This window comes from Plodia interpunctella, chromosome 3 (assembly GCF_027563975.2).
Source record: "Plodia interpunctella isolate USDA-ARS_2022_Savannah chromosome 3, ilPloInte3.2, whole genome shotgun sequence".
Lineage (NCBI taxonomy): Eukaryota > Metazoa > Arthropoda > Insecta > Lepidoptera > Pyralidae > Plodia > Plodia interpunctella.
Genome location: NC_071296.1, coordinates 1950897 through 1978467, shown reverse-complemented (window position 1 = coordinate 1978467; position 27571 = coordinate 1950897). Strand labels below are relative to the sequence as shown.

At 39.0% G+C, this 27571-nt stretch overlaps 3 protein-coding genes across 4 annotated transcripts; 1 reads left to right on the top strand and 2 right to left on the bottom strand.

Moving 5' to 3' along the window:
• Nucleotides 1-1627: 1627 nt before the first annotated feature.
• Gas41 lies at nucleotides 1628-5273 on the bottom strand. The gene is made up of 4 exons (XM_053769656.2): nucleotides 5093-5273; nucleotides 4735-5016; nucleotides 3935-4124; nucleotides 1628-3490 (listed from the first exon to the last, which is right to left on the bottom strand). Exons 1-4 carry the CDS (start codon nucleotides 5138-5140, stop codon nucleotides 3315-3317), a joined length of 696 nt encoding a protein of 231 aa, XP_053625631.1. The 5' UTR covers nucleotides 5141-5273; the 3' UTR covers nucleotides 1628-3314.
• A 595-nt stretch (nucleotides 5274-5868) lies between these two features.
• Nucleotides 5869-14372, bottom strand: LOC128683793 (uncharacterized protein). 2 transcript variants are annotated; one of them, XM_053769749.2, is made up of 7 exons: nucleotides 14135-14372; nucleotides 10927-11066; nucleotides 9611-9830; nucleotides 8267-8384; nucleotides 7575-7642; nucleotides 6995-7231; nucleotides 5869-6771 (listed from the first exon to the last, which is right to left on the bottom strand). In XM_053769749.2, the coding sequence occupies exons 1-7, from the start codon at nucleotides 14234-14236 to the stop codon at nucleotides 6214-6216; spliced, it is 1443 nt and encodes a 480-aa protein (XP_053625724.1). In that variant the 5' UTR covers nucleotides 14237-14372; the 3' UTR covers nucleotides 5869-6213. The 2 variants fall into 2 exon arrangements, with proteins under 2 accessions (XP_053625724.1, XP_053625725.1); XM_053769750.2 differs by having other exon boundaries at nucleotides 9621-9830; nucleotides 14135-14332.
• Nucleotides 14373-15665: 1293 nt separating this feature from the next.
• On the top strand, nucleotides 15666-27453 carry LOC128683523 (uncharacterized protein). The gene is made up of 8 exons (XM_053769234.1): nucleotides 15666-15923; nucleotides 16210-16358; nucleotides 17971-18142; nucleotides 18840-19066; nucleotides 19807-19969; nucleotides 24961-25191; nucleotides 26154-26303; nucleotides 27218-27453. Exons 1-8 carry the CDS (start codon nucleotides 15792-15794, stop codon nucleotides 27350-27352), a joined length of 1359 nt encoding a protein of 452 aa, XP_053625209.1. The 5' UTR covers nucleotides 15666-15791; the 3' UTR covers nucleotides 27353-27453.
• The last annotated feature ends 118 nt before the right edge of the window (nucleotides 27454-27571 follow it).

Genomic DNA, 27571 nt, shown 5'->3' with positions numbered 1-27571 from the left:
CGGTTATTGAAATGTGGCTAAAAATAAGGTAATAACGACCATTGAGTTGATTGCTCTACACACACAACTGTACCGTATGATACCACGAACGTGTGACTGGATAATATTGTTATAACTAGCGGCCCAACGTTAAATTGTACACCTAATCCTTCCTCTTGAATTAGAATATCTATTTTAAAAAACCACCATCAAAATCCGATGCTTCATAGTCGTATTCCTCATGGCTGAGGGTCGTGGTTATTACGTGGAGTGAAACACACACAACTTTCTTGGCATTATTAATGGAGTGGTTTGCCATTGCCTTCTCCATTTCACACACAAGTTAATAACCAACCAGTGCGCAGGTTTCCTCACGACGTTTTCCTTCACTGGAAGCAAGTGGTGGACGATGAAAACTACTATACATGAGTCAGATTGGTATACAAACTCATGTGGTACGAGTAGGATTCGAACCTGGGACCTTTCAATCCACAGGCGGGCGTCTTAACCATTACACCACCATCGCTTCCGATTGCGTAGTTTTATAGATCTGAGCGAAGCGACTTTGTTTTATACTAGTGTTGTGTACCTATACCCTATTCATCTTGGACTGAGACAAAAGGTAAACAAACCTTGAACAAAAAAACATTATTTCTCGTTATTCCTTTGTTAATTTTGTTCTTACTTTCTGTTAATGTTAAATTTTTTTTTGTTGTTGTTTTACGGAGTCCAAGATGTATAGGGAGAGAGGAACGTTTTCATTTAACACAACATTATAAAACAAAGTCCACAAAGACTGTCTGTTCGTGATAAACTCAAAAACTGCTCGCACTGCACGGATTTTTTGGGGTTTTCATCAATAGATACTGTGATTCTTTATGAAAGTTTAGCACATTAGCTATATGAAAAAATATATGAAATGTAACCTATGTTTGAACGGGGTCTTTGTTGCCAAATTTCATCAAAAGCTTAAGTTATATGTATCAACATATTGCTTCTTTGAAATTATTCATTGTTGTCTATTTGCGTTTGCACTTAGTTAATTATACGTTTGCGTGTCGGTTTTAGCTTTTAATAGGTATATAAAGTATATCGTGATATTGATAATAATGATAGTGCTAATACTAATGAAAAACACATTAAAAACTGTTATTCTTATAAGATCAGTTTTTGCAAAAATTTAAAATTTAATTGCATTCAAGACTTGGCAAAAAATAATAATTCCGTAGTTAATAGTATAGAGTTGAGGAGTTCCCTCATTGGGAGCCAATCGTGACTGCACCGTCATGCACCAAAATCACTACATATTATAAAACAAAATCGCTTCCCGCTGCATCGGCTTAGATAGTTAAAACTACGCAAGCGGTTTTTTAAACAAATAGTGTGATTTCTGAGGACGGTTTACCCGAACCAAACCGGGGCAGACAACTCGTATCATAATAATAATACATTGTTATCCAAACTAAACGTGCATACAAAATTTTAGCTCAATCGTTTGAAGATGTCTGTTAAAAAACGGAGTTGCATCCAAACATATAGTTGTATACATATAAAGTTAAATAAAAAAAGCTAGTAAAATACAATTTACATTACAACATTGTAGCCTAATCTCTCTTTTAGTTTGAACGGGAATAATAAACAAAAGTTATGAAGTAAAAAATTCTTTAATAACTTAAATAGGTACATGTTGGTATAATATAAACTTACTTCATAAATCAGTGAAGCGATCTAAAGTATAGTGGATCGCAACCCTCGACAAAAACATGAACGAGAATATACATACACAACTACTTACAATAACTAATAATTCTTATGTCAGTCACTTCCTAGAACTGCACGTGTTGAACGAAACTTTCGTCCTATGAAGGCGCTCGTCTCTAATTTCGTGTATGATATTCACATTTAAGAAGGCTTTATATAATGCCAATTTCAACCACTAAGAATATAAGTTACATAGCCTTATAAACCAATTATTCAGTCTGGATTTGGAGTTCCATCAACATTTTATCATAAACTTTTATGCAAGTTTCATATTCTTTGAAAATTTGAAACTCTTATGATATCGCCTCATCATATGTTTCCCTTATCCAGTGTTTTAGCTAACACTGGATTCAGATTTTACTCAAATTGCCTAAAGGCATCTGACATGAATTTAACCGCCGTCTAGTGGCAGTAGACACATATACTAGTGAACTTAACAATCTGCCAGTGTGCAGGTTTCCTCGCGATGTTTTCCTTCACCGGAAGCAAGTGGTGGTCTATGAAAACAATAACACATGAGTCGGATTGGTATACAATGTAGTACGAGTAGGATTCGAACCTGGGACCATTCGATCACAAGCGACTCAACTGGACCACCACCACTTCACCATATGAACACGACTTAATATACCGCCTCACAGCCCAAGGCACAGATCAAATCTTCCTTACATCTAAATTTAAAATGGTATAAACAAATGAGTTTGAGCACAATTCTACTACTCTACTCGTACTATTGATTGGTACATATACAGGGTTACTGGTATCTAACGCATAATCTTCCAAAGACGCATAAGGTATATAGAGTCTAACATCTTTTGTTGTACGACTTTTGTCTAAACATAATACAAATATACTCCTTTTTTTAGTTTTAAAGTCATTTCTATAAAACCTTAACTCTATGTTCAATTCCACTACTGTACTGTCTCGTGTTACTTGGCTATTGCATAAAGTTAAGATGTGTAGAATTGCAAATTAGATTGTATTTTTTTATATGAAAAAAAGAACTACGAATCACGAATAGTCGTAGAATAAAACTTGCTTCGTTTGATGTACCCAAGTAGTCTTACGGAGGTTTTGCGTTTGACACCACTCTGTATTGATGAGATTGAGAAATAAATATATTATACAAAAGTTGTTGCTGCTATAGTTTAAGCTTTAAGCTAACAGACTAATAAATATATTAGAAGGAGAAGTCACAGTAATTTTCATAAGCATGCATGGAGTCTATATTGTCCTAATCTAAGTAAGTCACAGCATTATGAATAATAAAGAAGCCTTGCTAGTCTTGGGCAAAAAAACAGAAAAACCTCTTCATTCGGACCAAACTATCACACATATCTTTGACACTTCTCTATTGATATTCAAAGTTCTGCGATATATATTGTTTAATGCAAAAAGTCTCTTACTATTTGAGCGATTGCATCACACCACACTAACTGGTTTCGTCTAAACTGTCCAAGCATCTACAATGAGCTTAATTTAGTACCATACTGGTTGGTTTAATCCGAGCCGTCTAATTGGCTACTGCTACTTTTCTGGTGGCAAACGCAGTTGGCACACGACAAGTCCTATCTCTATAACCCGGGCAAACCGGACTTGTCACTGTTCTGGATCTTGGCGATTTCTTCTTTAAACTTTGTGATTGTTTCCTTTGCGAGGTGTAGTTTTTCCTTGAGCTCGGTGATCTCACTGCGCACTTTGGTTTGAGCTGCAATGATCTTTTCTAAAGTCTTCTCTTTCTTATCTTCAACTGGAATTTGAAGTTCATTTTGTTAATTTATTAGTTTCATTAAAAAAATTACAGTATCAATGAAAATGCAATCAGTAGTAGGTTGGTCAACATTTTTGATGGATTTAATGCACCATATTTAAGTGACTCTAAATGTGATCTAAGGTAGATACCAATAACCACCTCAAACACATAGCTCCATTTTAACGTGGAAGAGACTATTCTCTTCCACATTTGAAAGACAATTTTCACATAAATAATATTAGCAAGAATAGTATGTGATTTGATATTATTATAAACAAAAGACAAACCCCAATATTACATCATGTAATTAAGAAATTGGGAGGAGAACGATAATGAATTATTATTATACACAAAAAACACAAAACATCGTCTCATAACCTTTAGATAATCTGGATATGAGCTATCACATGATTTTACATAGAAAATAAAAGGAAAACTTACAGTCAGTATCATGTGTCCACTGTCCATTTGTGATTGGCTTCACATTATTAAGCAGATGCTGCATCAGCTGCGTGGGCTCCTGGAAAACGATTTCCTCGTAGGATTCGCTGACGAGCGCGCGGCCCACCGTCGGGGGCGCGCCCTCGGACACCGGGGACTGGAACAGCTTCAGGATGTGGTATAGGGTTACCTGGAATATAACACTTGGCTTTTTAGTTGATATATGTTATGGTATTATGGATATTAATTAAAATTTTAATTGAAACTGATATTGAAGTAAATTAAGTAAGTCAAAATGGTTTTGTTATAAATGTCATACATTTTGAACTATTTAGAAAATAAACTAAATTTATACTCACATATTACAGTTATCATGCTACAAGCAGCAATATAATATAACAATCAGAATTTCAAGTCTTCAGAGTCAATTATACTATACAATATCTACCAACAATAAAGTAATAATGGACAGTACCTAGGTGTTTAACTGAATTACTATTATCGGTGACAATTTTAATATTAGATATTTTTGTTTGTTTCTTACATGAGAAACTTTTTGTAGAAAAAAAGTCTGTTAGGAGTAAATAACATAAAAGAAGTTGTTATAATTAATAATATATAAATAACATTATAAATGTGAAAATTCGATCTGAGTATGTAAGGAACTTCGATGAAATTTAGTACAATGGAAGGATCCTGCAGGAGTAATGTCCAGGTAGTTTTATCCTTGCTGTACTATTTATTGCAGGCAAGTGTATAGTAGCTTTCTTCTACTAAAACCTAAGAATATAACAACTTACCGGCCTTTCGTTTGGATCATGAAAGTATATCTTGATGACTATCTCAAATTCTCCCCAACCAGTCTCAGTGAGCTCGTACGGCGGTTTCGTGATTATCCGGTTGGGGTTGGCATAACTCTCGTGCAATTTGAAATGCACCTTCTTCACATAAGCCGACATATCCTCGTTCGCATACGGTTTCACATAAACAGTCCATTGATGCGTGTGCCCGTCTTCTTCGCGTTTCTTGCCAAAATATCTGGCTACATTGCCGTAAACTATAGGCTTTACTATCGTTAAACCCTAAAAAGTATGAATAGTAATATAAACAAGTAAAAACATCACCAAAATTAAAAAGTTTTAAGAATGAAAACCATACCTTTACTCTCCCGCCGGAATCGGGTCCAAAATCTGTTGGGAGACTCATATCTAAGTCGTTTTTCGACGACAGCTTGGCTACTCTTAGATAATAATGTGTTTAAAAATATAATTTACCACGACAAACAATCTCACAGCCGGAAAAGCTATACGAGCGGAACAAAAGCGGAATCATTAGCGGAATACGGAAAACTATGGATGACGCTGTCAGTTGTCAATGTCGATCATTTTGCTTTTTTTTTTGTTGCCTGCAAAGATAATTCTAAGCAAGCTCAGCAAAATAATACCGTGAAGCATAGTCATGTAAGTCACTCTCTGTAGCGATTTTCTAAAGACTTTGAGTAAAGGTTCTTCATTTATCTGCAAAAGCGGAACAGACATAACTTTCATGCAAACTTTCACCTCCTATTATTGTTATTAGGGGATTTAATTTGAAAATAAAGTAGTCAATGTTTGGACGTGGATCTTTAACTACATTCGTACCAAATTTTATCAAAATCAGTCTAGCGGTTTAGCAGTGAAAGAGGAACAGACAGGCCGACAGACTTTCCCAATTATAAATATAGTATGGATCTTTGAATAAAATTGTTGGAATAAAATGGTTTACTTTAATGTTTTTTTTTTTAATTTTAAGTAAACCATTTTATCCCAATTCCATTGAACAGTAAATTTTCTTATGACTTTTCATTTCTCGCTAAAAATGTTTACATCAAAGGTCTCATACTCACCACACTCACCTATAGTGGCGAAGTACCTGAGAGAGAAAAACTCGGTATCGGCATTTAGAGATTATTTATTTCTTAAAGAAGGCAAGTGAACAGTGGTCCAACAAGCTCGATACCTTACATTTAAATGCAGTACATTTAATAACATTTAATCTATCTACGATCAGAGTTCGCTCGTACGTTATAATGAGCACTTATTTCAAAACAGTCACAACATTGAATATGACATTCAAAGGCTAAAGATGGTGGGTGGGGGTTTCATTTAGGCAACAAGTAGGCCGTGTTAGGCCGAAACATTCATTCTATAAACTATTACATCAATGGCTTATGGCCATGGCTTAGTCTATTGTATTGTGTGCTTAAAAATTAAGGAAACCATCAATAGCCTTTACTAATGTTAGAACTTGTGGTCGAGTCTCGCATGCTCGACTTCTGATAACAGAGGATTGCTTTCCTCTTCGCACCTTGAGGATCTCGAGCTGTGACGAGAGGTCAACACCCTCGGGGCGTAGTTAAGGAAGTTGGGGACTAAGGGGTTGCAGGGGGTGGCCGGCGCTGACCGTGACGACGCCCGCGCCCCGGGAGACTTCCGTGAAGTCCTTACAGGATACGCTACTGATAAAGGCATGTATAAGCTCGACTTTCTCGATCTGGGAATCTTTTTGGGCTCTACTCTTCGTCTTCTGTTCTCATCGCTCGGCCTCCTTAGAGTCGAGTCTCTGGATTGCGTGGGGCTGGTTGGTTGTGGCGGCGACTCGCACGCGCCGGCGCCCTCTGACGAGAACAGTTGCCTCAGTCCGTAGGCTTCGTATTCATAGCCAGGCGTGGCGGCGTCCTCGTCCAGGTTGGAGGGCGAGCGGTGCGACGGTGGCGAGGCCCCGAGTCGTGGCTTGCAACCGCCATCACAGTATAGTTCACAGTCGATTAGATCCAAGTCTAAGTCGAACGATGGGTCCTGGAATGGAAAGAAAATGAACAAGTTTATTTTGCATTGTACGTTCGAGACTCTGACTATACAAAATATGTAATAGTTGACGATGGAAGCAGAAAGATGAGCTTGGAAGTTTTTCTTGAGAACCTCGGTGAACACGTAGGAGATGGTTCGTGTAGAGGAAGAGGGCTACGTACATCTTTTAGTAAAGTTATTACCAACATCGTACTATATAGTATTTACTTACCAAAGCTTGCACAGGTGAAGTTATTAAGTTCTCTCGGAAAGCGGCAGTCGCCTCACGCCTTTGTGTATGGTGCAGCGCGGGGGAGACGTCAGGGGTGGTGCGGGCGCGGGGCGGGGGCGGGGCGCGGGGCTCCGTCAACGAGGACAGCGAGCGTAGCAAGGAGCGCCCGCAGCCGCCGCCGCCGCAGTCATCGTAGTTGCTGGCGCACGAGTATGGAGGCGGGACGATGGTATTTGCCTGGACAAAGAGCACAATGAGCCTTCTACCCAAGGAGAATACAGCCAGCCATACTCCCTCACTATGTCTTATCTCACGTACTGAATAAACGGACAAGGTTTCCCTTGGCCGATAATACCTACTCTAAACGCCTGCACCGAGCGCTCGGCCAAGTAGGTAAATGGACGAAACCCGAGGACAGTAATTGCCCGTAAAACTTGGTTATTGCTATCATTATTAAGAATCATAAAGCTAAAAAGAGCTAGAAATATCTTATAAATTACGCCATTGATATATTGTGGGCGGACATAGCATTAACCATATTAACTATAAGTAGGTATACTTAGACATGTAATCCACTCACATCATTTGCCGCATTGCATAGGTAACTGGAGTTGAGAGACTCGGCAGTACTCGCCGCTGAGAGAGAACCTGAAAATGTATGATACTTGATTGAAGCGCGGCCGTGTTGATTTTATCATTAGTAATCAACAAAGATTATACAATTTTTACATGATTTTCATTTAAATAAAAATGATTCAATTTAAATACTAACGGTCGTTACGTTTAATTTAGCCAATCGGAGGCCACCTTCGTGCCTTTTAAAAATCCTTTTTACAGGATCCAACATTTTAACCACTGTGCACACTTGTGAACAGACAACAGACAACTAAAAGGAAACTATACATAGTTACCTAATTCAATTAAAGTCTTCGCTGCAAAGGTACCTTATTAAGTACCTAAGTCGTTTTAAGCTGATTAACTGGGTTTTTGTTAACATATGGAATAAATAAATACCAAGAGGCTGTTTAGATATTTGTATATTTTTGGATAATAAATTACAACAAAATATCAAATAGTTATAAAAATCTATTAACTCCACATTTATGTTTCAGTTCAGAAACTATATGCACTTTATGTGGAGGATTGCAGGCAGTAACTGTTACGCATTAAGCCTTACTGCACCAATGGAAACTGAGTTAGATTATTGGAAGAATTTTAATTGAAATAAGCAGCACATTTGTATTTATTGTCTCTCTGCCTAGTTGTACTGACCTGGCGCGTGAATTACATAGTTTCTAAAATATTGGACCATGAGATAGTTGCCGGCTTTACCATCACCCTCCGCCCCGCACGTGATGACGAGTGGATAAAGATTGGGTTTAGATGTGACCTGCAACAGACAGAAACACAAATACTTATTACCATGGACTAAGTACATACTGTACGTCCATGTTTATTATTATCACACTAGAAAAAGTTTTGTGATTTATCGTATCGCTGATTGCGGTATGTGAACGCCAACGCTAGTTTATTAGCAATGATGTTGTAATAATCTGTAGGCTCTCTCTGCCATTTTATTCTTGTGTACTGTGATGCACTTGAGTAAAACCACCATAATCAATTTGGTGCGCTGAAGTTATTTAGAACTAGCTGCGTTCTGGGGCGAATGTGTTATTCCAGGTTATTTCATACCCGTGTACCAAATTTCATAACAATCGGTCCAGTAGATGTAACAAATAAACAAACTTACTTTTGTATTTATAATATTAGTTTAGGAATTGGGATAAATCATATTATCTAGAATAAATAATCAACAACAATGTAAAGAAGCCTCCGTTTTAGGTTACTTTGAACTTTATACGCAGCGACATAATCTGAAGGTTCGCAGGCAACCTTGGATCTTGGCTCGCTGCCGACGATTTTGTAACCAAACTGAATTAGTTATGAGCTGTCTCCGTTGCATCGTAATCGTAACTCACAGGCAACCGGCACACGAGTGACGCCCGCCACCGCAGTCGTTAAATTCAAAATGTTGATAACCATTAATAATATTTAATGACTAAGTACTTAGTTATTATTATTTCGTTTGGAATTAGTTGTTATAAACATCGGTACCTACCGTCAACCTACTATCATGTTAGTCTTAGATATATGTAAAACAATAACTAAGCACAACCATGCAACATCGATCACCATAACTATGATAGCCTAGAAGTATCTTTAAACACTGAATATTCAAAGGTAAATGACCCCAAATCCGTCTCCATGAACATTGCGAAATTGAAACTTAAAGGTTGATTATGTCAATGGAAAATCTTTGAATATCATAACTATATACATTATATATTAACTGGAATTATAGCACGAACCTTTTTTATTTAATGTTGCTGACATTTCGACGACCTTGTAGTCGCCGTGGTCGCAGCCAGACTGGAGTATTCAGCAATATAAATAAAAAGGTTCGTGTTAAATAATAATATAAAAACGCAAAAGTATACAAAGCACTATCTTTGAATATCCATTCGTTTATATCTCCCAAAACAAAAAATACTATAAAAATAAATAGGCCAAACTAAATAGACTTTGAACTAAAGTAGTACACATCAAGAATATCACTTCAGAATACGGTGGAGGCGCCTGGTGGAAGGACCCGCAGCGGGAGTAGCGAGGGGGCGGGTAGAGGGACCCGGCGGAGTCCTGGTTGGAGGTGGGCCGGCGCACGCAGCACGAGAATGAACACATGTAGACGCTGTTCGGGGATTGGCGCTTGCAGAGGAGGCAGTAGATGCAGCAGATGGCAATACCGCCGAGAGTGCCCAGCAGAAATAGAACCGGCCTGGAGACAAGGGAGTCTATGATTTAGTATATAAATATATTAGGACAAATCACACAAATTGAGCTAGCCCCAACGTAAGTTCGAGATTTGTGTTATGGGATACTAACTCAACGATACTATATTTTATAACAAATACATATATAGATAAACATCCAAGACCCGGCCCAATCAGAAAAAGATCATTTTTCATCATGACCCGACCGGAGATCGAACCCGGGACCTCTCGGTTCAGAGGCAAGCACTTTACCACTGCGCCACCGAGGTCGTCAATATCTAGCTTTTGGTCGTCCCTGATTAGGGCGCTTTTCTTGCCCTAAAATTGGACCATTCCACATAACCGGTACAAACACAGAAGTATATCGAGAGAAAGTTATGTGGGTATAAAATGGTTCATGCTTGATATAACTACAATACACTGTCGGCAAAAAGTTCGCCAAACTTTGCGGTTTCGAAGTACATTACTGGATTTTCCTTGGAGTAAATATAAAAGCTCTCATAAAGCTACGCAATGAACTGGTGTTTTAAACTGTCCGACTTCGCCGATAGTGTGCAGATAGCCTGCAATAATATTATTTATTTATTTTAGTAATTTACTTATTTACAACTCAAATATAATTACCGTTGTTTTTAAAGCCTTGTCTGTGTAAATCGGAAGCTATAAATTACCGAACAATGGTACAGAACAAAAGTCCTATGGTTCTCTCTCGTTTCGGAGGCCAAGATCCTTGTCGTGGTCACTGCCAGAGCTACGTAGAGTATAACATAAATATAATAAATATACTAAGACAAATCACACAGATTGAGCTAGCTCTAAAGTTAGTTCGAGACTTGTGTTATGGGATACTAACTCAACAATACTATATTTTATAACAAATACATAATATAGATAAACATCCAAGACCCGGGCCAATTAGATCAGAAAAAGATCATTTTCCATCATGACCCGACCGGGGATCGATCCCGGGACCTCTCGGTTCAGAGGCAATAGCACTTTACCACTGCGCCACCGAGGTCGTATGGCGTTCAAATTTATGTGTCTACTGAATACAGTAGACACATAAATTTTGCGATAATTAAGGAAGCATAAAATACTGACCATTGGGCATACCACGGGTGCTCCTTGTGTTCGTGAAGGAGGCGCGGGGGCGCGCTGCCCGGGGCGCAGCATCCCGTGTCGCAACATTGCCAGGGGGCAGGACATGACTTGCCGTCCCCGCATGGGACCTCCGACACGCACTGAGTAGGTACATAAATACAAAGTTAACTAAGTATGTTTATCTTTCTATCGCTCTCTTAATAGGTAAGTTTAGGTGACTACAGGTATATACTTAACCATTTCTTTTATCTATGGGTACCTATACCTCGAATAAGACGTCGAAATAATTTTTAGTCTTCCAAGTTTCGCGAAAGTCCCAAGTCCCCCGACCCAACTGCATCTAATTTAATTTTCCACAGACCTACTTGAATACCCTGTTATTCTAGCAAGTGCAATAAACATGATTATTATTAGTTAGGTAGATATGTGAAAATGTTTTTTTTTTTCTTTTTTTTTTTTGATCTATGGTTTACTTATACCACAGATTATATAATACTTCAGTACATATACGTAAGCAATAAATACTTAAGTATACAGGTAAACTACCAAACTATCTGTTAGGTTGTATATTCTACTATCGGTAAGTATATTTTCGATTCCTTTGTAATAGTGTCAAGTCATTTTTGTCGCGTCCAGAATACCTACCATACTTAGGTATAACTAGCTAACCACGAATGTGAAACCCCATATTTCTCATTTTCTTTGAAACTAAGCAGGCGCCGACGTCGTTGTGTTTGCTTCGGATATGAATCCGCATACACGTCGTGTTTGTAGAGCACATGCAATCAAACAGCATACACACGAGACGCTTCACGTCACGGCTTCACGGGCCGAACCTTCAAAGAGAAATCTCTTTCAACCGTTTTGAGAACTATACTGGTAGATATAAGTACTTTAGTCAACGAAATTACAGGTATTTACAGGTATTTTATCTATAGTATCTACCTATTTAAGGAGAAACTTTTTATAATGTTTGTCGGCGTCAAACTATTTTGCTAAACTTGGCGGATTCGGCCTACTTATATTGCTGGTTTTTCATTGCGGTAAATAAAAGCACTCATGAAAATTACGCAATGTTCATATATTCGCATCGGCATAGCTGTCCGAGTTGGGCGATGTATATATACATGCGTGTGTAGCCTAGCCAGCATTTATTTGATTAAGCTTACAAGGTTTAGGTGTTACGGCAACTAACTAAAATAGTTAAGTACCTATTAGCTAACTGCCTTAAAATTTGTGAACAGCTTTCGTTCACATTCTCGATACCTAACTGATTGTGCGTGCAACAGGCGGCTGGGTAACGAGGCTGCGCACCATTGTTCTTATTGGTCGAGTGTAAAACGAAGTGATTATTTACTCTGGTCGAGTGCACTGCCTTTTACATTATTATGTGAATGACTAATCTGTGCTTAAATTGGTGGACAAATACTCGTGATTAATAATAAATAGCTTAGTAATCATCTACGAATCGGCTAAAATGTTTGGCTATTCACACACGGTGGCGCCGACCGGCCTTATTCTGTTTTACCTACATGGGCACTGTGCGATCGGTCGATTAGAGGGTCGATTGGTTTTGGTACGCCAAATATTTCATTAGTTTCAGAATAATATTTGGCTTGTGGTCCCGCCCTAGAATAGGACCACTACAAAACCTCCCGTGGATGTCGTGAAGGTAACACTACCATCCCTAAAGAAAGATGACGTCAGGCAGGGGACCGGCTGTAAAAGCAAAGCCAAATCTATAAAATTTAATGGTTGATTCTATGCGCGAATCCTGGCTTCGGGCGTCACAGCTCCGAATGTAACCGAGAACACCGCGGGGATAAAAGAGAGAGTTACTAAATACGTTTAGTTGAGTAGTCCAAGTGGTAAGACTCATAAAATATGTTTACTGCTCGCCTTTCTTCTCGCCCGCCAACTGCCAACTAGACTCATTTGAATAAAGACTTGGCCAACATTGCAAGTACCAGCAGTCCCCGGATATAAATAACAAATCAATACACATGCAATGCAATGAACTATGACCGTGCGTTCCGGGAAAATAGGTAGCAAGTACCTACTATTTCGCTAGGTAAGTAGAATAATTATGTTTCTGTGGAACCATTTTTTTCACACTTTTAGAGATGAAACTTATTCATTGAAGAATATTTAATGTCAGTCAGATTCTACATTTTCAAGTAGAACATTGACAACTGGGTGACGTGGTATGTACAATGAGTAGTAAGTGGTATTATTTAAGTATGTACCTAGTAAGTAGGTATTGAATAGGTACCAACTAAAATTCAAGTCACAATTGAAAATTACAATGAACTACACAGTTAAAAACAATATTTTTTCTAAATGTGATTTATTTAGTTCGTTGCGTTGCAGTACTAAAGAATAAATATTAATAAAAAAATATTTTTCTATGATTTTCTTATACCTATGACTGAACTATGTATAAAAAAATCTATACGTAATTTTATTTGTGTAGGTACCTATACTAATTTTGGCGGGAAAACCGACGGCGCATGTTTTCACTCCAATCGATCGCTTCGCCACGTTCCGGAATACGAAATGTTGTCGTAAACATAGAATTTAATTTAAGAATACTCTTCATTTGTAAATCGGGGACAACTAAGAAATGTGACAAATTTTCGCGTACAAATAAAAATAACTTTATGTCAAATGAAAAAAAAATACAGTATGAAAATTTGAGTAGGTAAGTAAGTAACTATATACATACCTAACAAAGTATACTTTGGATTAATTAACTTACTATAAGTCATTTTTATCAGAAATTTTGTTTTAAAGATTTGACAGAAAATATGCTTTTAAATGGCACAGTTTTAGTTAAATCTTGTTTTATTTTTATTGTTTTAGTTGAGTTATCACAAAAATTTCATGCCATTCAGACGAAACGTTTAGAACTAACATAGTCTTATTTATTATGGTTTTACCCGAAGCCAAGAAGGAGCGATAGCAATATTTTCAGAAATTTTACTGACCCCCCCCTAATATAGCTCTCTATATCTTTACTCGGATATCGTACGAGGTGGAAACACATCACTTTGATAAGTAATATGTTACTTCCCTTTACATTATTAATATCACCATCACTTTGTATGAAATTTGTTGTTTTCAAAGCCCATTTGGAAATTTGAAGTTTTGCAACCACTATCAATTTAAAATGTTTCATTGTTCGAACGCAAATAAAAAATAAACTCACTGGTATCGGCTTAGATAGAAGCATTCCCATCAAGATTAAAGAGAGTAAGGCGAAGACCATAATGGTAGCGAGCAGAGGCGCGTGGTGCCTGGATCTTGACATGGGTTATTCTATCACGTCTCCTTAACTGCAGAATGCAGCTGCACCTCGTCACGTCACGCGCGGTAATAACCATCTCTCCGGGAAGCCATCCCCGCAACCTAACCCCCCGAAGGGTCGCGGCACACTGAAATCCCGTATGCCAGTGTAAGTAAAACCAAAGTCCATTGAGCTCCCACTCCCCTTTGCGCTGTTGCTACCCTTACGTGAGTGTACAAGCCTCCGGTTTTAGCCGGAGCTCTCACGAAACTGGACAGACGAGATGGTCGACAAAATCACGTTGCCGTCGACGTAAGAGCTGCGCCGTGCCCTATTTGAGGCTAGTAGGCTTGTGTGGCAGCAAATAAATGTTGGTATTTGAATGGAGACTATGATTGATGCCATGATAGTGGGAATTATTGGGAGGTGCAACCGCCGGGACGCAGTACGCGGTGCGCTGTTGCTGGGTATATTTACATTGATGAGTAATTAACAATGTCAATAATTTTGAAAATTTGAAACGAACTCTTTATAATTTTGCACCTATTCATAACTGAGAAGTATTGGTTGGAGCTTTAATTTTGAATTTTGTTAGCATGGTATCATTTTTTTAAGGTGAATACGACGGAGCTGGTAAAATTACATTAAATATAATTTTATTCATTATAAAATAATATATAGGTTTCGTAGTCCGCGTTCGCACCACCACCGCAGCGCTGTCAATCTTTTCGTCAATTAAACTAGATACCTACATAGATTTAACATTTGACCTAAAACGAATTGGGATTGAAATACACAAAAAACTAACATACTACTAACAAAGTAAGATATTTAGGGAAAGGAATACTCTGAATGCTACGAGATTTGTAAGCCGCTACCAGTTTGCTACGATTTGCGTAGCAGTGGCGTAGACTATCTACAAAGATTCGTCTACGATTTGAATTTATATTTTTCTTTTGAACTTCTTCAGTAATTGACATGGTATAGTAGATTTTATTCAAGGTGACTTTTAGCTGCGTGCTGCGTGTTTGACTGGTTTCTTAACTGACTTTATTTTATTTCTTTATCTACTGTTGTACCCGTACGCTTGTTTCATTATAATACTTATTAGGTAGAACATATACTTTCCCAATGTAGATCCTATAATATAATCAACATTTCAGTATAATCAATATTTGCTAAAAACAATTAATACATCACATCAGTTTAGTTTTAGAAATACGGAAAACATAATTTTTCCAGTTTTCTTAAAAAACTATGAAGTAAATATTACAATTGATAAATGTGTTTCAATGAAACCAAGGTTATTTGATGAGAGTTTGTTAAATTTTCGGGACGGATTTTATATTATAATACGTCATGGTAGCTCGCAATCTAGTACCTATTTTTTTAATACTGGCATCACCAACAGACAGCTGGGTTGGTGAGTTGTCAACTGTCACAATCACGTCACGTCAGACGTCAGTCTATTTGTCAAAAAAAGCGAACGAACGAAAGTTGTTCTCTTATAAAAAATAAGAAATTTGGTTTATTTGGATCTATTTTGTATTAATTAAATCAATAAGTATTTTATAAAATCATGAAGTTGGGACTGTTTTTATTTCTCACGCTAATATATGGTGCGATGGCGTGGGATGACGATGATTTAGAAGTATTCGACGTGGTAGAAGAAGTCAACCAGAATTTTTACGAATTACTTGGTGTTACGCAGGTAAAAACGTATTTTTGATGTTAACATTAAATATTTATTCAGCTTTTCTTGTAATTGCTTCTTCGTCATGTTTAAATAGTTCGTACTTTTTGTTTATTTTGGTAGTAGGTGAGTGAGGTATTTAATAGGTGACGGTGAGTTTATATTAAAATAAAGAGTTTCGATACGCAAATTATCGTTCAAGGTATTATTGTACTATGATATCTAGTAATATCCACTATTTACAAAAACAAAAAATATTGTTTAGTACAATCTAATGAAAATAATACTTATTTGTTTCGTTCAGGATGCTTCTCCATCAGAAATAAAGTCTGCATTTAAGAAGCTGACTCTAAAATTGCACCCGGATAAGAATGATGCTCCAGATGCAGATGTACAATTCCGGAATCTAGTCTCAGTTCACAATATCCTCAAAGACCCAGGGAAACGAGAGAAGTAAATGTTTTGATTATATATATATATATATCTTTCATATTCTCTACCTACATTAATCTTTTAATTCTTTATTTATTTCATCATCTACAAGTTTGTATAAACTAGTTGATGGAGCCTCCTTTTAAACTGTACATCTTCATGTTAAATAGAGTTTGGGGGGAGAAGGGAAGCTTCCTCCCATCTACTTCTTATGAGTAATAAATTTATTACTTGGTGTCACCTTACAAGACTATAAATTTAGTCAAGTGTATGTGTATCTAGGCCACCTTTCACAAAATTATTAAAATTTATGTTTCTTAACATAAAGTTAAGTTGTGATGACCTTGAGTATTTGCAATTACAATATTAATTAGTGATAATACCACCACTGAGGTATGATATACTAATCCTCTGATAACAGAAAAATCAATACTCTATGGTTGTTTGAGCAAAAATAATGTGACAACTAAATACAGACTACAATATCAAAATTTTATTTTTGAAACAAATTCAAAATTCTTTATTCAATTTAGGATGATATACATCACTTATTGACGTCAAAAAAATTACCTTAACTAAGTCTACTGCAGGCTTCCAAAGCGCAGATGAAGAAGCGGCGTAACCAACTTCACCACAGCCTTTTCTCCAAGGATGTCAATTAACAAATATAAGTCTTATAATAAACATTATTTTAACAAGTCTTTATTAGAATTTGTTTTTTTTTTAACATTATTATTATAAGTATTTGTAAATGTTTATATCATTTAAATTTATATATTATATATTTAGTTTCCGGCATTTAGAAATAACTTACCATTATATCACAGATGTATAATTAATTTTCGAGAAAAATCTATCTAACTAGCTATGCTGTGAGGGCGCTATGTGTATACATGATAAATAAACATTTTATTTTAGTATTTGCACAAAAATTCATCCAATATAATATCATAAATGTGGAAGTGTACATTGAGAGCTATGTCGGGTATTAGGAAATAGGAATATAGAGTTATTTTAATAGTAGATTAGTAGCCAAGGACTGTAAGGCAACAATTGCAGCCCGAACTCATGCGCGTCTATAGATCGAGTGTGAAATTGATGCTTACACCCGAGCTAACTACTCTGCTTTACATCTCGATTGTGAGGTAAGTAGAAAAAAAAACCAGCATTACAAGAATTGTTTTTTCCTAATTAGCACGTAAAAAAAACCCAAAAACAATCAATATTTAAAGTAAACATTTTCTATTCCCACCTTTTTTTTATTAAAATGAACTTTATTTTCTTTTTTCAAGAATGAAATTGAGCTTCACTGTTCTATATTTAAAATTGATGACTATTATACTCATATACGAAGACAAAACTGAATAGCGAAGCGACCTCTTTGGTCATTGGGCTGAATGCATGATGTCTGCCAGTATGATGGTTAGATGTACGCGAACTTTTTGAAAGAGTGAAGTTCTTTTTTTAATTACCTACCGCCCTAGGGCTTTTCCAGCTGCATTATTACCCTAGAGCGCTAATTGGTCACCATAAGCCCCATTTGCGGGTAATAAGGACCTACTTACCGAATATGAGTGATGTAAAGTATATTACCTAGGTATGTGTTAAACATAAATAAATTATTGATTGATAGATATAATGAGGTGCTCGCAAATGGTCTTCCAAACTGGCGGTCAGCGATATACTACTACCGGCACGTGCGCAAGATGGGCCTGGCCGAGGGCTCCATCATCCTCTTCATCATCATCAGCTTCGGCCAGTACGCTGTGGGCTGGGCAGCTTATGCCGAGAAGAGGTTTACCGCTGTACGTATTATTTGTATTCATTTTTGCTCCCGCGGGAATTTCGGGATAAAAAGTACCCTATGTGTTATTCCAGGTTATTTTCCAATAGATAATGCGTGAAGAGATAACAAACAAACAAATTTACTTTCGAATTTGTAATATTAGTTGGGATTGATTGCACAAAATACAATTTGTGAAAGTACAATAACTGACTTAATATTAATGGTTCCTATCCGATTTAATAAAATTGTTAATGAAAATGCACGTCGCTCGCGTGTTTTAGTCTTATAAAAGACATTTTTCGAGACTAGTGCGAATCTGCGCCGATTTCTAGTAATAATATTTAATTTATATTTAAAAAATGGTAAGCCCTTCTGGCATAATAGGGACCAACACTGTTTAAATGAGTTTCTTTCGGCATTTCTTCTCAGCAGTGGTCGTTCCGAAATGCTAGTAGTTTGTAGCTTTGGTAAACATCATTTAATTTAGATTATGACGTGAAAAAGTGCCTCTGAAGGCCTAATTTCTGAATAAATGATTTGATTTTGATTGATTTTGATAATTACGTACATAAAATCAAAACTCCAAAGAGACTATGTGTTGGATCTATATCACCACGAAAGCCTCTCTAAGAAGACGGACTATGTCCCGCGATTTTCCAAGGAGATATAAAATAAATAATGAAGAACTATTTATTTATAAATTTTAATAACAACAGGAGCAAATTATAAGCAGTAGGGGTAAGAAATCATCCAAAAAGTCGGGCTTCGATACCGGCCTCGCTGAGATATTGGAGCAGCTGCCGAAGCCGAGCGTCAAGGACACGCTGCCATTCCAAATCCCAAGGTTCCTGTGGTGGTCGGTCACCGCTGTGCCTCGGGCCATTGCGGAGTTCAAACGGCAGATGAAAGAGAGGGAGGAAGAAGCGAAGAGACAGAAGAAAAGGTTTGTAAAATATTAACATACTAGATGTTGCCCGGGGCTTCGCTCTCGTGGGAATTTTGAGAAAAAATATAGTCTATAGCAATCTTGGATAATGTACCTTTCTAATGGTGAATAATTTTTTAAATTGCTTCGGTAGTTTCGAAGATTATCCCGCCCCAAACATACAAATTCACAAACGCTTACCTCTATATAATAATAGTATAGATTTCGATACTATCAGACAGGGCGAAGCGAGGAGACTGACATGCTGTACTCCGAAGGTGGGGTAAGGGTAGGCGGTTATAGCCATAAAGCGAAAGTGTGTTCTGTCTTGCTTTGAGAGCTAAATTGCTGAAATTTGGTATGCATATAGTCAGAGATCTGAGTTCAAAAATTGAAAATGTAACATTATGATGTTGATCAAGTGGAGTGCTGGCTTGAGGTCTGGTAACTAGCGATGCCGATAGCCGTGTGATGTGGAGACGAAAAAGTATCTACGCTCAATAGTTGAGGCCGGGAATGTGATACAAAAATCCGTGGGGTAGTTTTTGAATTTATCGCGTTCATACAGACAAACAGACGCGACAGGTGGTATGTAGGGATACAAAACATGATGAAGAGCACTTTAAACTTAGCGAACCAATCAAATTTCTGTGTGGTCGTCGCCGCGTCACATGGCTCACTGTGATTGGTTAGCTGCGTTTCACTGCGAATAGATTCGATGGGGAGATGTATATAGCAAAGTTACACTGCTCACACAGGGAGGAAGAGGAGCGCGAGAGGGCCGAGCGGCAGACAGCGCAGGCGGCGCAGCCCAGACCCGCGCGTCGCCGCCGCTGGGCGCCGCCGCCGCGCGAGCCCGGCGACCCCGACGTCGGCGACCGTCACCGCCACGCGGCGCCGCGCTGCGAGCTCGCCGCACCGGTAACCACTTTACTTCACAAATGATAATATGGTTCATGCTGAAAGAATTAATGGAAAGAATACTCTACTATTTTATTTATTTATTTAATGTTTATTGTACAAAAATACCCGCTTTTGTTTTTACTGCTTTCTGTTATGTGTTTTCTTCGTGCAATAAACAGTTTACAAACAAACAAACACACAATATTATGTATACTTTTTGTCCATGTACCTATTTACATTAAACTTTGTGTATTACTAATAATAATTATTATAAAAAAGCCTATGACTTGGTTAGTCCTTCTAGCATTTCTTTCGGTATGTCTTTTTTAGTTATCTTTGGTGTCGTACGAGGCGACTAAGGTACACTTAACACTGGCAGCTAATTAGCCACAATAGCAGTCCCAACGAGGCTCAGATTAGACGTCGGTGAAATCACATCTTCAAAGTTTTATATAATTCCTTGCAAAATAAAATGTAGTGTGCTTAGACTACTCGAAATAAAATGCCAATGAGAAGAATGGAAGTAGAATAATTTATTTTACAATATTTACATATATTTATAGTACAACATTGATACTGCACACGTAATTCGCATCACGGCACAACTCGCGCGGTGGTGGGGAGCGCGCTGAACGGAGCGCGCGTCGCGTCGCGTTGTTTCTACTCAAACTGTTTGTGGGCTCCACATTATCCCCCTTCAAGCGAAGCGTACACAAGGTTTGATTACTCTTCCATGTCTTGATATCTTCGGCATAGTTGTTGTTTCCTGTTTTCCCGGCTTGACAATACGTGGTTGCGGCGCACTCGGCGTGTGAGCAGATAGTGCGCGCTGAGATGTACTCGTTGCTGGTGCGGGTTTCGAGGAGTGGGGATGGCTCGGTTGCGCGTTTGCCGCTACGTCGTCATCTTGCTTGATTATGTGTGCCGGTTTGAGTCGATCTATGGATATATTGGATGCTCGAAGTGGCAATTCAATCTTGAAATATTTGTTGTTTCGCTCTATCACTCTGTATGGACCGTCATATGGCGCTATCAAGGGGCTTCTCACAGTGTCATTGCGGACGAATACATGACTGCATGTTGATAATTCCTTATATACGAAGAGGTTCTTACTCGATGCGATTATTCTCTGTACAGGTGATAGAGTTGACATTGTTTCTGTGAACTGGCGGATGAATTGGGCGTCTTCATTCTTTGACTTTGTAGGTACAAAGAAATCGAACGGGACTCGTAGCGTAGAACCATACGTCATCAGTGCAGGACTAGTGTTGTCGTCACGTAGTGCAGTGCGTATGCCAAGCAAAACTGTAGGTAAATCTTCTATCCACCTTGTACTGGCCTCTCTTGCCATCAATGCCGCCTTCAATGTGCGATGGAATCTTTCCACTTTTCCGTTGGCTTGAGGATGATAGGCTGTAGTTCTTATGCGCCTTATGCCACATTTCTTCATTAGTGCATTGAACAATGATGACTCGAATTGCCGTCCTTGGTCCGTGGTGATTCGTAAAGGACATCCAAATCTCGATATCCATCCTTCATAGACTGCTTGAGCAACAATCTCGGCGGTGATTTCTTTGACCGGTATCGCTTCCATCCAGTTCGTGTTGCGATCGATGATTGTGACGAGGTAGCGGTATCCCTGCGAGATCGGTAGAGGTCCAACGATGTCTGTATGTACATGTTCAAATCTTCTTGCCGGTGAAAACTCGCCTAAGGGACTGACGACATGTCTATGAATCTTCGCACGCTGACAACCAATGCAGGATTTGGCCCATGTTCCGACGTCCTTGTTTATAGACGGCCAAAAATATTTTGAAGTCATTATTCTTCTCGTCGTGCGTATTCCTGGATGGCTTAATTCGTGTTGCGCTTTGAAAGCGGCATAACGAAAAGCTTGTGGTAGATACAGTCGATTTTTCCCTGTCGATGTCTCGTACGTGATAGGTTGAGTGACGCCTGTCAGAATTGTGTCGGCAAAAGTTAATTTCGGATGATTTTTCAAATCTTGTAGGGTGATATCTCTTTTCTGTTCTTGTGATAATTTTTCGTAATCTATGCATGTGAGTAGATCTATTTCTTCTATGCGTGACATGGCATCGGCTGCTAGATTTTTTTCTCCTTGTATGAACTTGATTCTTGAACAAAACTGGCTGATATAATGTAGTTGTCTCTCTCTTCTCGGTGTGTCACTGTTGCTCGGCGGTCTTGTTAAGGCGTTTACTAGAGGTTTGTGATCGGTGTAAATGGTCACTTCGCTCCCCTCTATAAGACGTCGTAGGTGTTTGACAGCGGTGTACATAGCTAGTAATTCGCGATCGTACACGCTGTATCGCCGTTGCGTCTCGCTCATTGACTTCGAGAAAAATGCGAGTGGTTTCCATACTTCATTTTCTTTTTGCTGTAGCACTGCGCCCAAACTGCAGTCAGACGCGTCGGTCAACAAAGATAACGGTGCACCGGGTACTGGATGTGATAACGTAGTAGCTTCGAGAACGCTTTGTCGGCATATATCGAAAGCTGTTTCGGCTTCAGTTGTCCATACTATCGGTGTCTTGTCGTTCTTCTTGGCGTTATGTAAGTATTTGTTTAATTCGTGTTGATGTTCGGCTTGATGAGGTAGGCAGTCACGATAGAAGTTGACCATGCCAAGAAATCTTCTAAGATCTTGCACCGTGTTTGGTTTCGGATAGTTAGAGATGGCGTGAGTGCGCTCTTCGGTCGGTGTTATCCCCTCCACTGAGACTTGATAACCGAGGAATTCAATCTTGTTTCTTCCGAATTCACATTTCTCGATGTTTAACGATACTCCATATTTACTTAGGCGTTCCAGGACAAGTTCTACGTGCCTTCTGTGGTCATCCGGATTATTTGAAAATACTAATAAATCGTCGATGAATGAGTAGACGATGTCATCCAAGCCTCGTAGTACCTCGTGCATAAATCTTTGGAATGTTTGGCTAGAGTTTCGTAGGCCAAACGTCATGCAGTTGAATTCGAAGAGTCCGAACGGTGTAATGATGGCTGTCTTTGCTTTATCTTCGTCTCGAATTGGGATCCAATAATATGCCATTTTTAAATCTAATTTCGTAAATATTTTCTTATTGTGCAATCTGTATGTGAAGTCTTGAATTCTCGGTATGGGGTAGCGATCGGGTACAGTCACGGCGTTAAGTCTTCTGTAGTCTCCACACACACGAAGTGAGCCATTTTTCTTTGTGACGACGTGTAATGGACTCGCCCATGGACTTTTGGATGGTTGGCAAATACCCATCTCCATCATTTTCTCAAATTCAATCTTGGCCGCTTTGTACTTGTCGGGTGGGAGGGGTCGAGGCCGGGCGAAGAGTGGGGGGCCGGCGGTTTCGATGTGATGTGTGACGCTGTGTTTTGCTGGTTCCTTCACTGACATCGGGCGTAGTACTTCGGGATATTTTTTTAAGATATCTTGATATATGTGATTTTGGTCTATGATGTATACTGTGGGCTGATTGCTTGTTGTTTCTATGACTTCTATCTTCAAATCAGTGACGCTGTCTATGAGCTTCTTTTGATGTAGATCGACGAGTAACTTGTGACTTCGTAAGAAATCTGCGCCCAGTATGGATGTCTGTACGTCTGCAACGATGAATGTCCATTTGTATGTGCGACGAAGGCCTATGTTGAGATTTATAGTTTTCTCTCCGTAGGTTCGTATCGGCGTATTGTTCGCTGCGTACAACTTGTAGGTGTTGCTCGGAGTTTGGTTTCTGTTTTTCGCTGCTAATACAGATATGTCTGCGCCGGTGTCTACGAGAAAACGCTCTTTCGTGTTCAGCTCCCTGATGCAGAGGCGGTTACTCCCTTTAGTAACACCAACGCCCGCCACCGTCGATGTTGCTTCTAGTTTTCCGACCGTCGCCTAGCGCAGGGTGACTGGCATTTTCTGGCCTTATCACCGAAGCAATAGTGATACGAGCATTCCCATTCTGGGTCACCTGGTTTTCTTCCGTTTCTCGACTTCGATCTGGTTGATGATCTGTTCTGGCGTGGGTTTCTAAAGGGTTGACGACCACGAAATCTGGACCGACCTTCTTTGAGAGCGGCAATCTCAAGTGTAAGCTTTTCTATTTGTTTGCTTAAGACTTGAAATTGCAAGTTGTTTTGCGTTTCGCTGCTGCTTCTAGGGGTTGAATCTTCACGGACTTCTGCTACCGCTTGTTCTGTGTGCTCCATCATCTTGTCTGCCATCGTAGCCATGGTGTCGAGCGAGGATTCTGTGCTGACAGATAGCACGGCTCGTACTTGCGACGGCAAATGTCCCATCCACAGAACTTTCAGGGCGTCATCGGCGACTTTTGTTCCGGATAAATCTCGCATTACACGAAGAAGTTGAGAAGGTTTCTGTTCTCCCAGCTCTAATCCTCCTAGCAGCTTTTGGAATTGCTTGGATTCGGATTCTTCGTACACCGACAATAGTCTCTTCTTCAGCGCTAGATATTTTCCAGTGGATGGTGGATTGCAGATGATATCGCTCACTTGTTCGATGTCTGTTCTCTCTAACACGGCGACAGCGAGATTATATTTTTGATCTTCACTGGTCTTGTATGAAGATACCACGGCTTCAAATTGTGCGAACCACAGCTTAGGTTGGGCTCGCCAAAACGGCGGTATTCTTGACTGTAGAGAAATAGTTGACACTTCCTTTGCAACCGCTTCCGGAGAGGAGGACGCGTCAGAAAATTCTTCTTTCTTTTCCATTTTTATGAGATTTCTTCTTTTTTCGGGGTCACCAATTGTAGTGTGCTTAGACTACTCGAAATAAAATGCCAATGAGAAGAATGGAAGTAGAATAATTTATTTTACAATATTTACATATATTTATAGTACAACATTGATACTGCACACGTAATTCGCATCACGGCACAACTCGCGCGGTGGTGGGGAGCGCGCTGAACGGAGCGCGCGTCGCGTCGCGTTGTTTCTATTCAAACTGTTTGTGGGCTCCACAAAAATATGTATTCATTTTTCAGTCTCCACCGGTCATATCAGGTGGTCTATGGACAGACGACGACCTGGCTGAGTTGGTTCGCTTAGTGAAGAAGTATCCGGGGGGCAGTAGCGAGAGGTGGGAGCGGATAGCGGAAGCGATGGGCCGGGCTGTACCGGAAGTGACGCACATGGCCGCCAAGTTGAAGGAGAACTGTTACAAGTTGCCCGGACAAGAGGCCAGTGAACCCCCGCCGCTGGAGCCGGTTAAAAAGGTGAGGGCTGTGTTGTAGAAGAATCTTGAGTGAATAAAAGGTCTTGATGATTCGATGTGGATGATTGTTTCCATATGAACTAGATATTGCTTTTGTCTTGTTCCGGCGCTAAACATATCGACGGTAACCCTTAGTTCGCAAGGGCGTATAAAAAGCTGTCTATGTTGTTACACATTATTATAGTTTTCGACATAAGTGACTTTTCACAACGCCTAAAACACGATCAAAAAGCGTTGCCATGTGAATGGATGTACGGATATGTTCTATTCAAACGCATTCTTAAGGCGCGGTGATAAAACGCCCCTGCAAATGAGACCTTCCACCTTAATCACAAAAAAAGTTAAAGCCTACCACAAAAGGTTATATAATTTATTTTGTCTTGTTTTGTCAATGTCATAGAACATATAAGTATCCTCTCATTATGTTATCATAGGAGTATGAACATATAGTATTAACGCATTCTTACATCCATTTATAATGAGGGTGTATGTATGTGTATACTGCAGAGGAGCGGTGGTGGTGTAATGGTTAAGACGCCCGCCTGTGGATCGAAAGATCCCAGGTTCGAATCCTACTCGTGCCACGTGAGTTTGTATACCAGTCTGACTCATGTATAGTTGTTTTCATCGACCACCACTTGCTTCCGGTGAAGGAAAACATCGTGAGGAAACCAGCGCACTGCGGTTGATTATTAACTTGTGTGTGAAATGGAGAAGGCAATGGCAAACCACTCCATTAATAATACCAAGAATGTTGTTACTTGTGTTTCATTCCATGTAATGACCAGAACCCTGAGGAATACGACTTTGAAGAATGTGTATACTGCATATCAAACAGCAAAATGTATTACAGCGCTTCTTGGCAGAATATCGGGAATACGCATTGGATCCAGATATGTAGAAGCAGAGACGGGCCTTTTGCTCAGCATTGGAATAAAACAGGCTTAAAAAAACAATTTCCAGGTGAAAACGCGTAAAACAGAAGAAGTGCCGGCGGGCAACTGGTCGCAGAGCCAGCAGAAGGCGCTGGAGACGGCGCTGGCGAAGCACCCGAAGGGCGGCGCCGGCGATCGCTGGCAGAAGATCGCGGCCGCCGTGCCCGGGAAGACCAAAGTAAGTACACTCCGTTTTTCCTAGGACTTGTAGTCCTAACATGTAAACAATATTCACAGTACTTACAGGTTAGTCAACAGAACTAACGTTTGCCATTTATTTCGTGCGAGCGCTCATAACTTATTATTGTATATATTTCGCATTTTAAGCAACGTATCGTGATGAAACCTATACTAGATTGTAAGTTAGACCATACGCATGGCATACGGATCGCATAGGATCTTCATAGGACTAATAGAAGCCAAAACAAATTTATTTTGAATTTTTATCTGTCTGTTTGTTCGCGCATCACGCAAAAACTACTGGGTGGAGTTGGATGCGGTTTTCACAGTTGTATAGCAAATAGTCTAACTTAAAAACGTTGCTTAGAACCCGAAATATTGACAATAACTTATGAGCGGACGCAGGAAACAAACGCGAGCGAAGCCGCGGGAAAAACTAGTCTCGAATAAAACACTAATGCCACAAAATTTCGAGAAAGTGTGTTGAGGAGATCAGACGATGACAAATAGATAGATAAAATGAATTGTTTGTTCCGGTAGACTTAACATGAAAACGAAAGTGTGACCAGCGATTCGACCGAAATGAAACTGTTACATTATCTGAGACTTGACGGCTGCCATTACCGCAATAACTATTCCATTAAGTACTTTTTAAGGTTCATAGCTTATGTCATCGAGAATGATTATATCCGAATATTCTTATATTAAGCAATTTTTTTACAATTAAAATTACCGCCACCATGATTCTTATCTAACAAAATTGTCAATCAAGATGCTATAAAAGGTAATTTTAAATTGGTCCACCCGTTATTGAGCTACGATGCAAAATAAAATATTTTGAATACTATATTATTTTATCTCTAAAAATGTAAAATGATAAATATATATAAATATGTTTTTTTTTTTTTTCAGGAGGAATGTATGCAGAGGTGTAGGTATCTATCAGATATGGTGAGGAAACAAAAGCAAAAAGAAGAGGAAGATCAGCAGAAAGAAGAAGAGACACACAATGACGCAGAGGAACTACAAAATGGACTGCAGACTTGAGTTTGTGACATTGAAGACTTCACCGCTGGCTGGTTAATTTATCGTCTAAAATGTATCGGTGGTTGTGCAAGACGGAATGTTCGAATATAATTATGTTGTTATTTGAAATTGTTTTATTTATGAGTCGAGTCGGTCTACTTAAACGTCTGTTATTTTACAACCGGCTGCCTGCCTGACGTCAACCTTCCTAGGGATTGCTAATGTTGCTTATCATAGTTG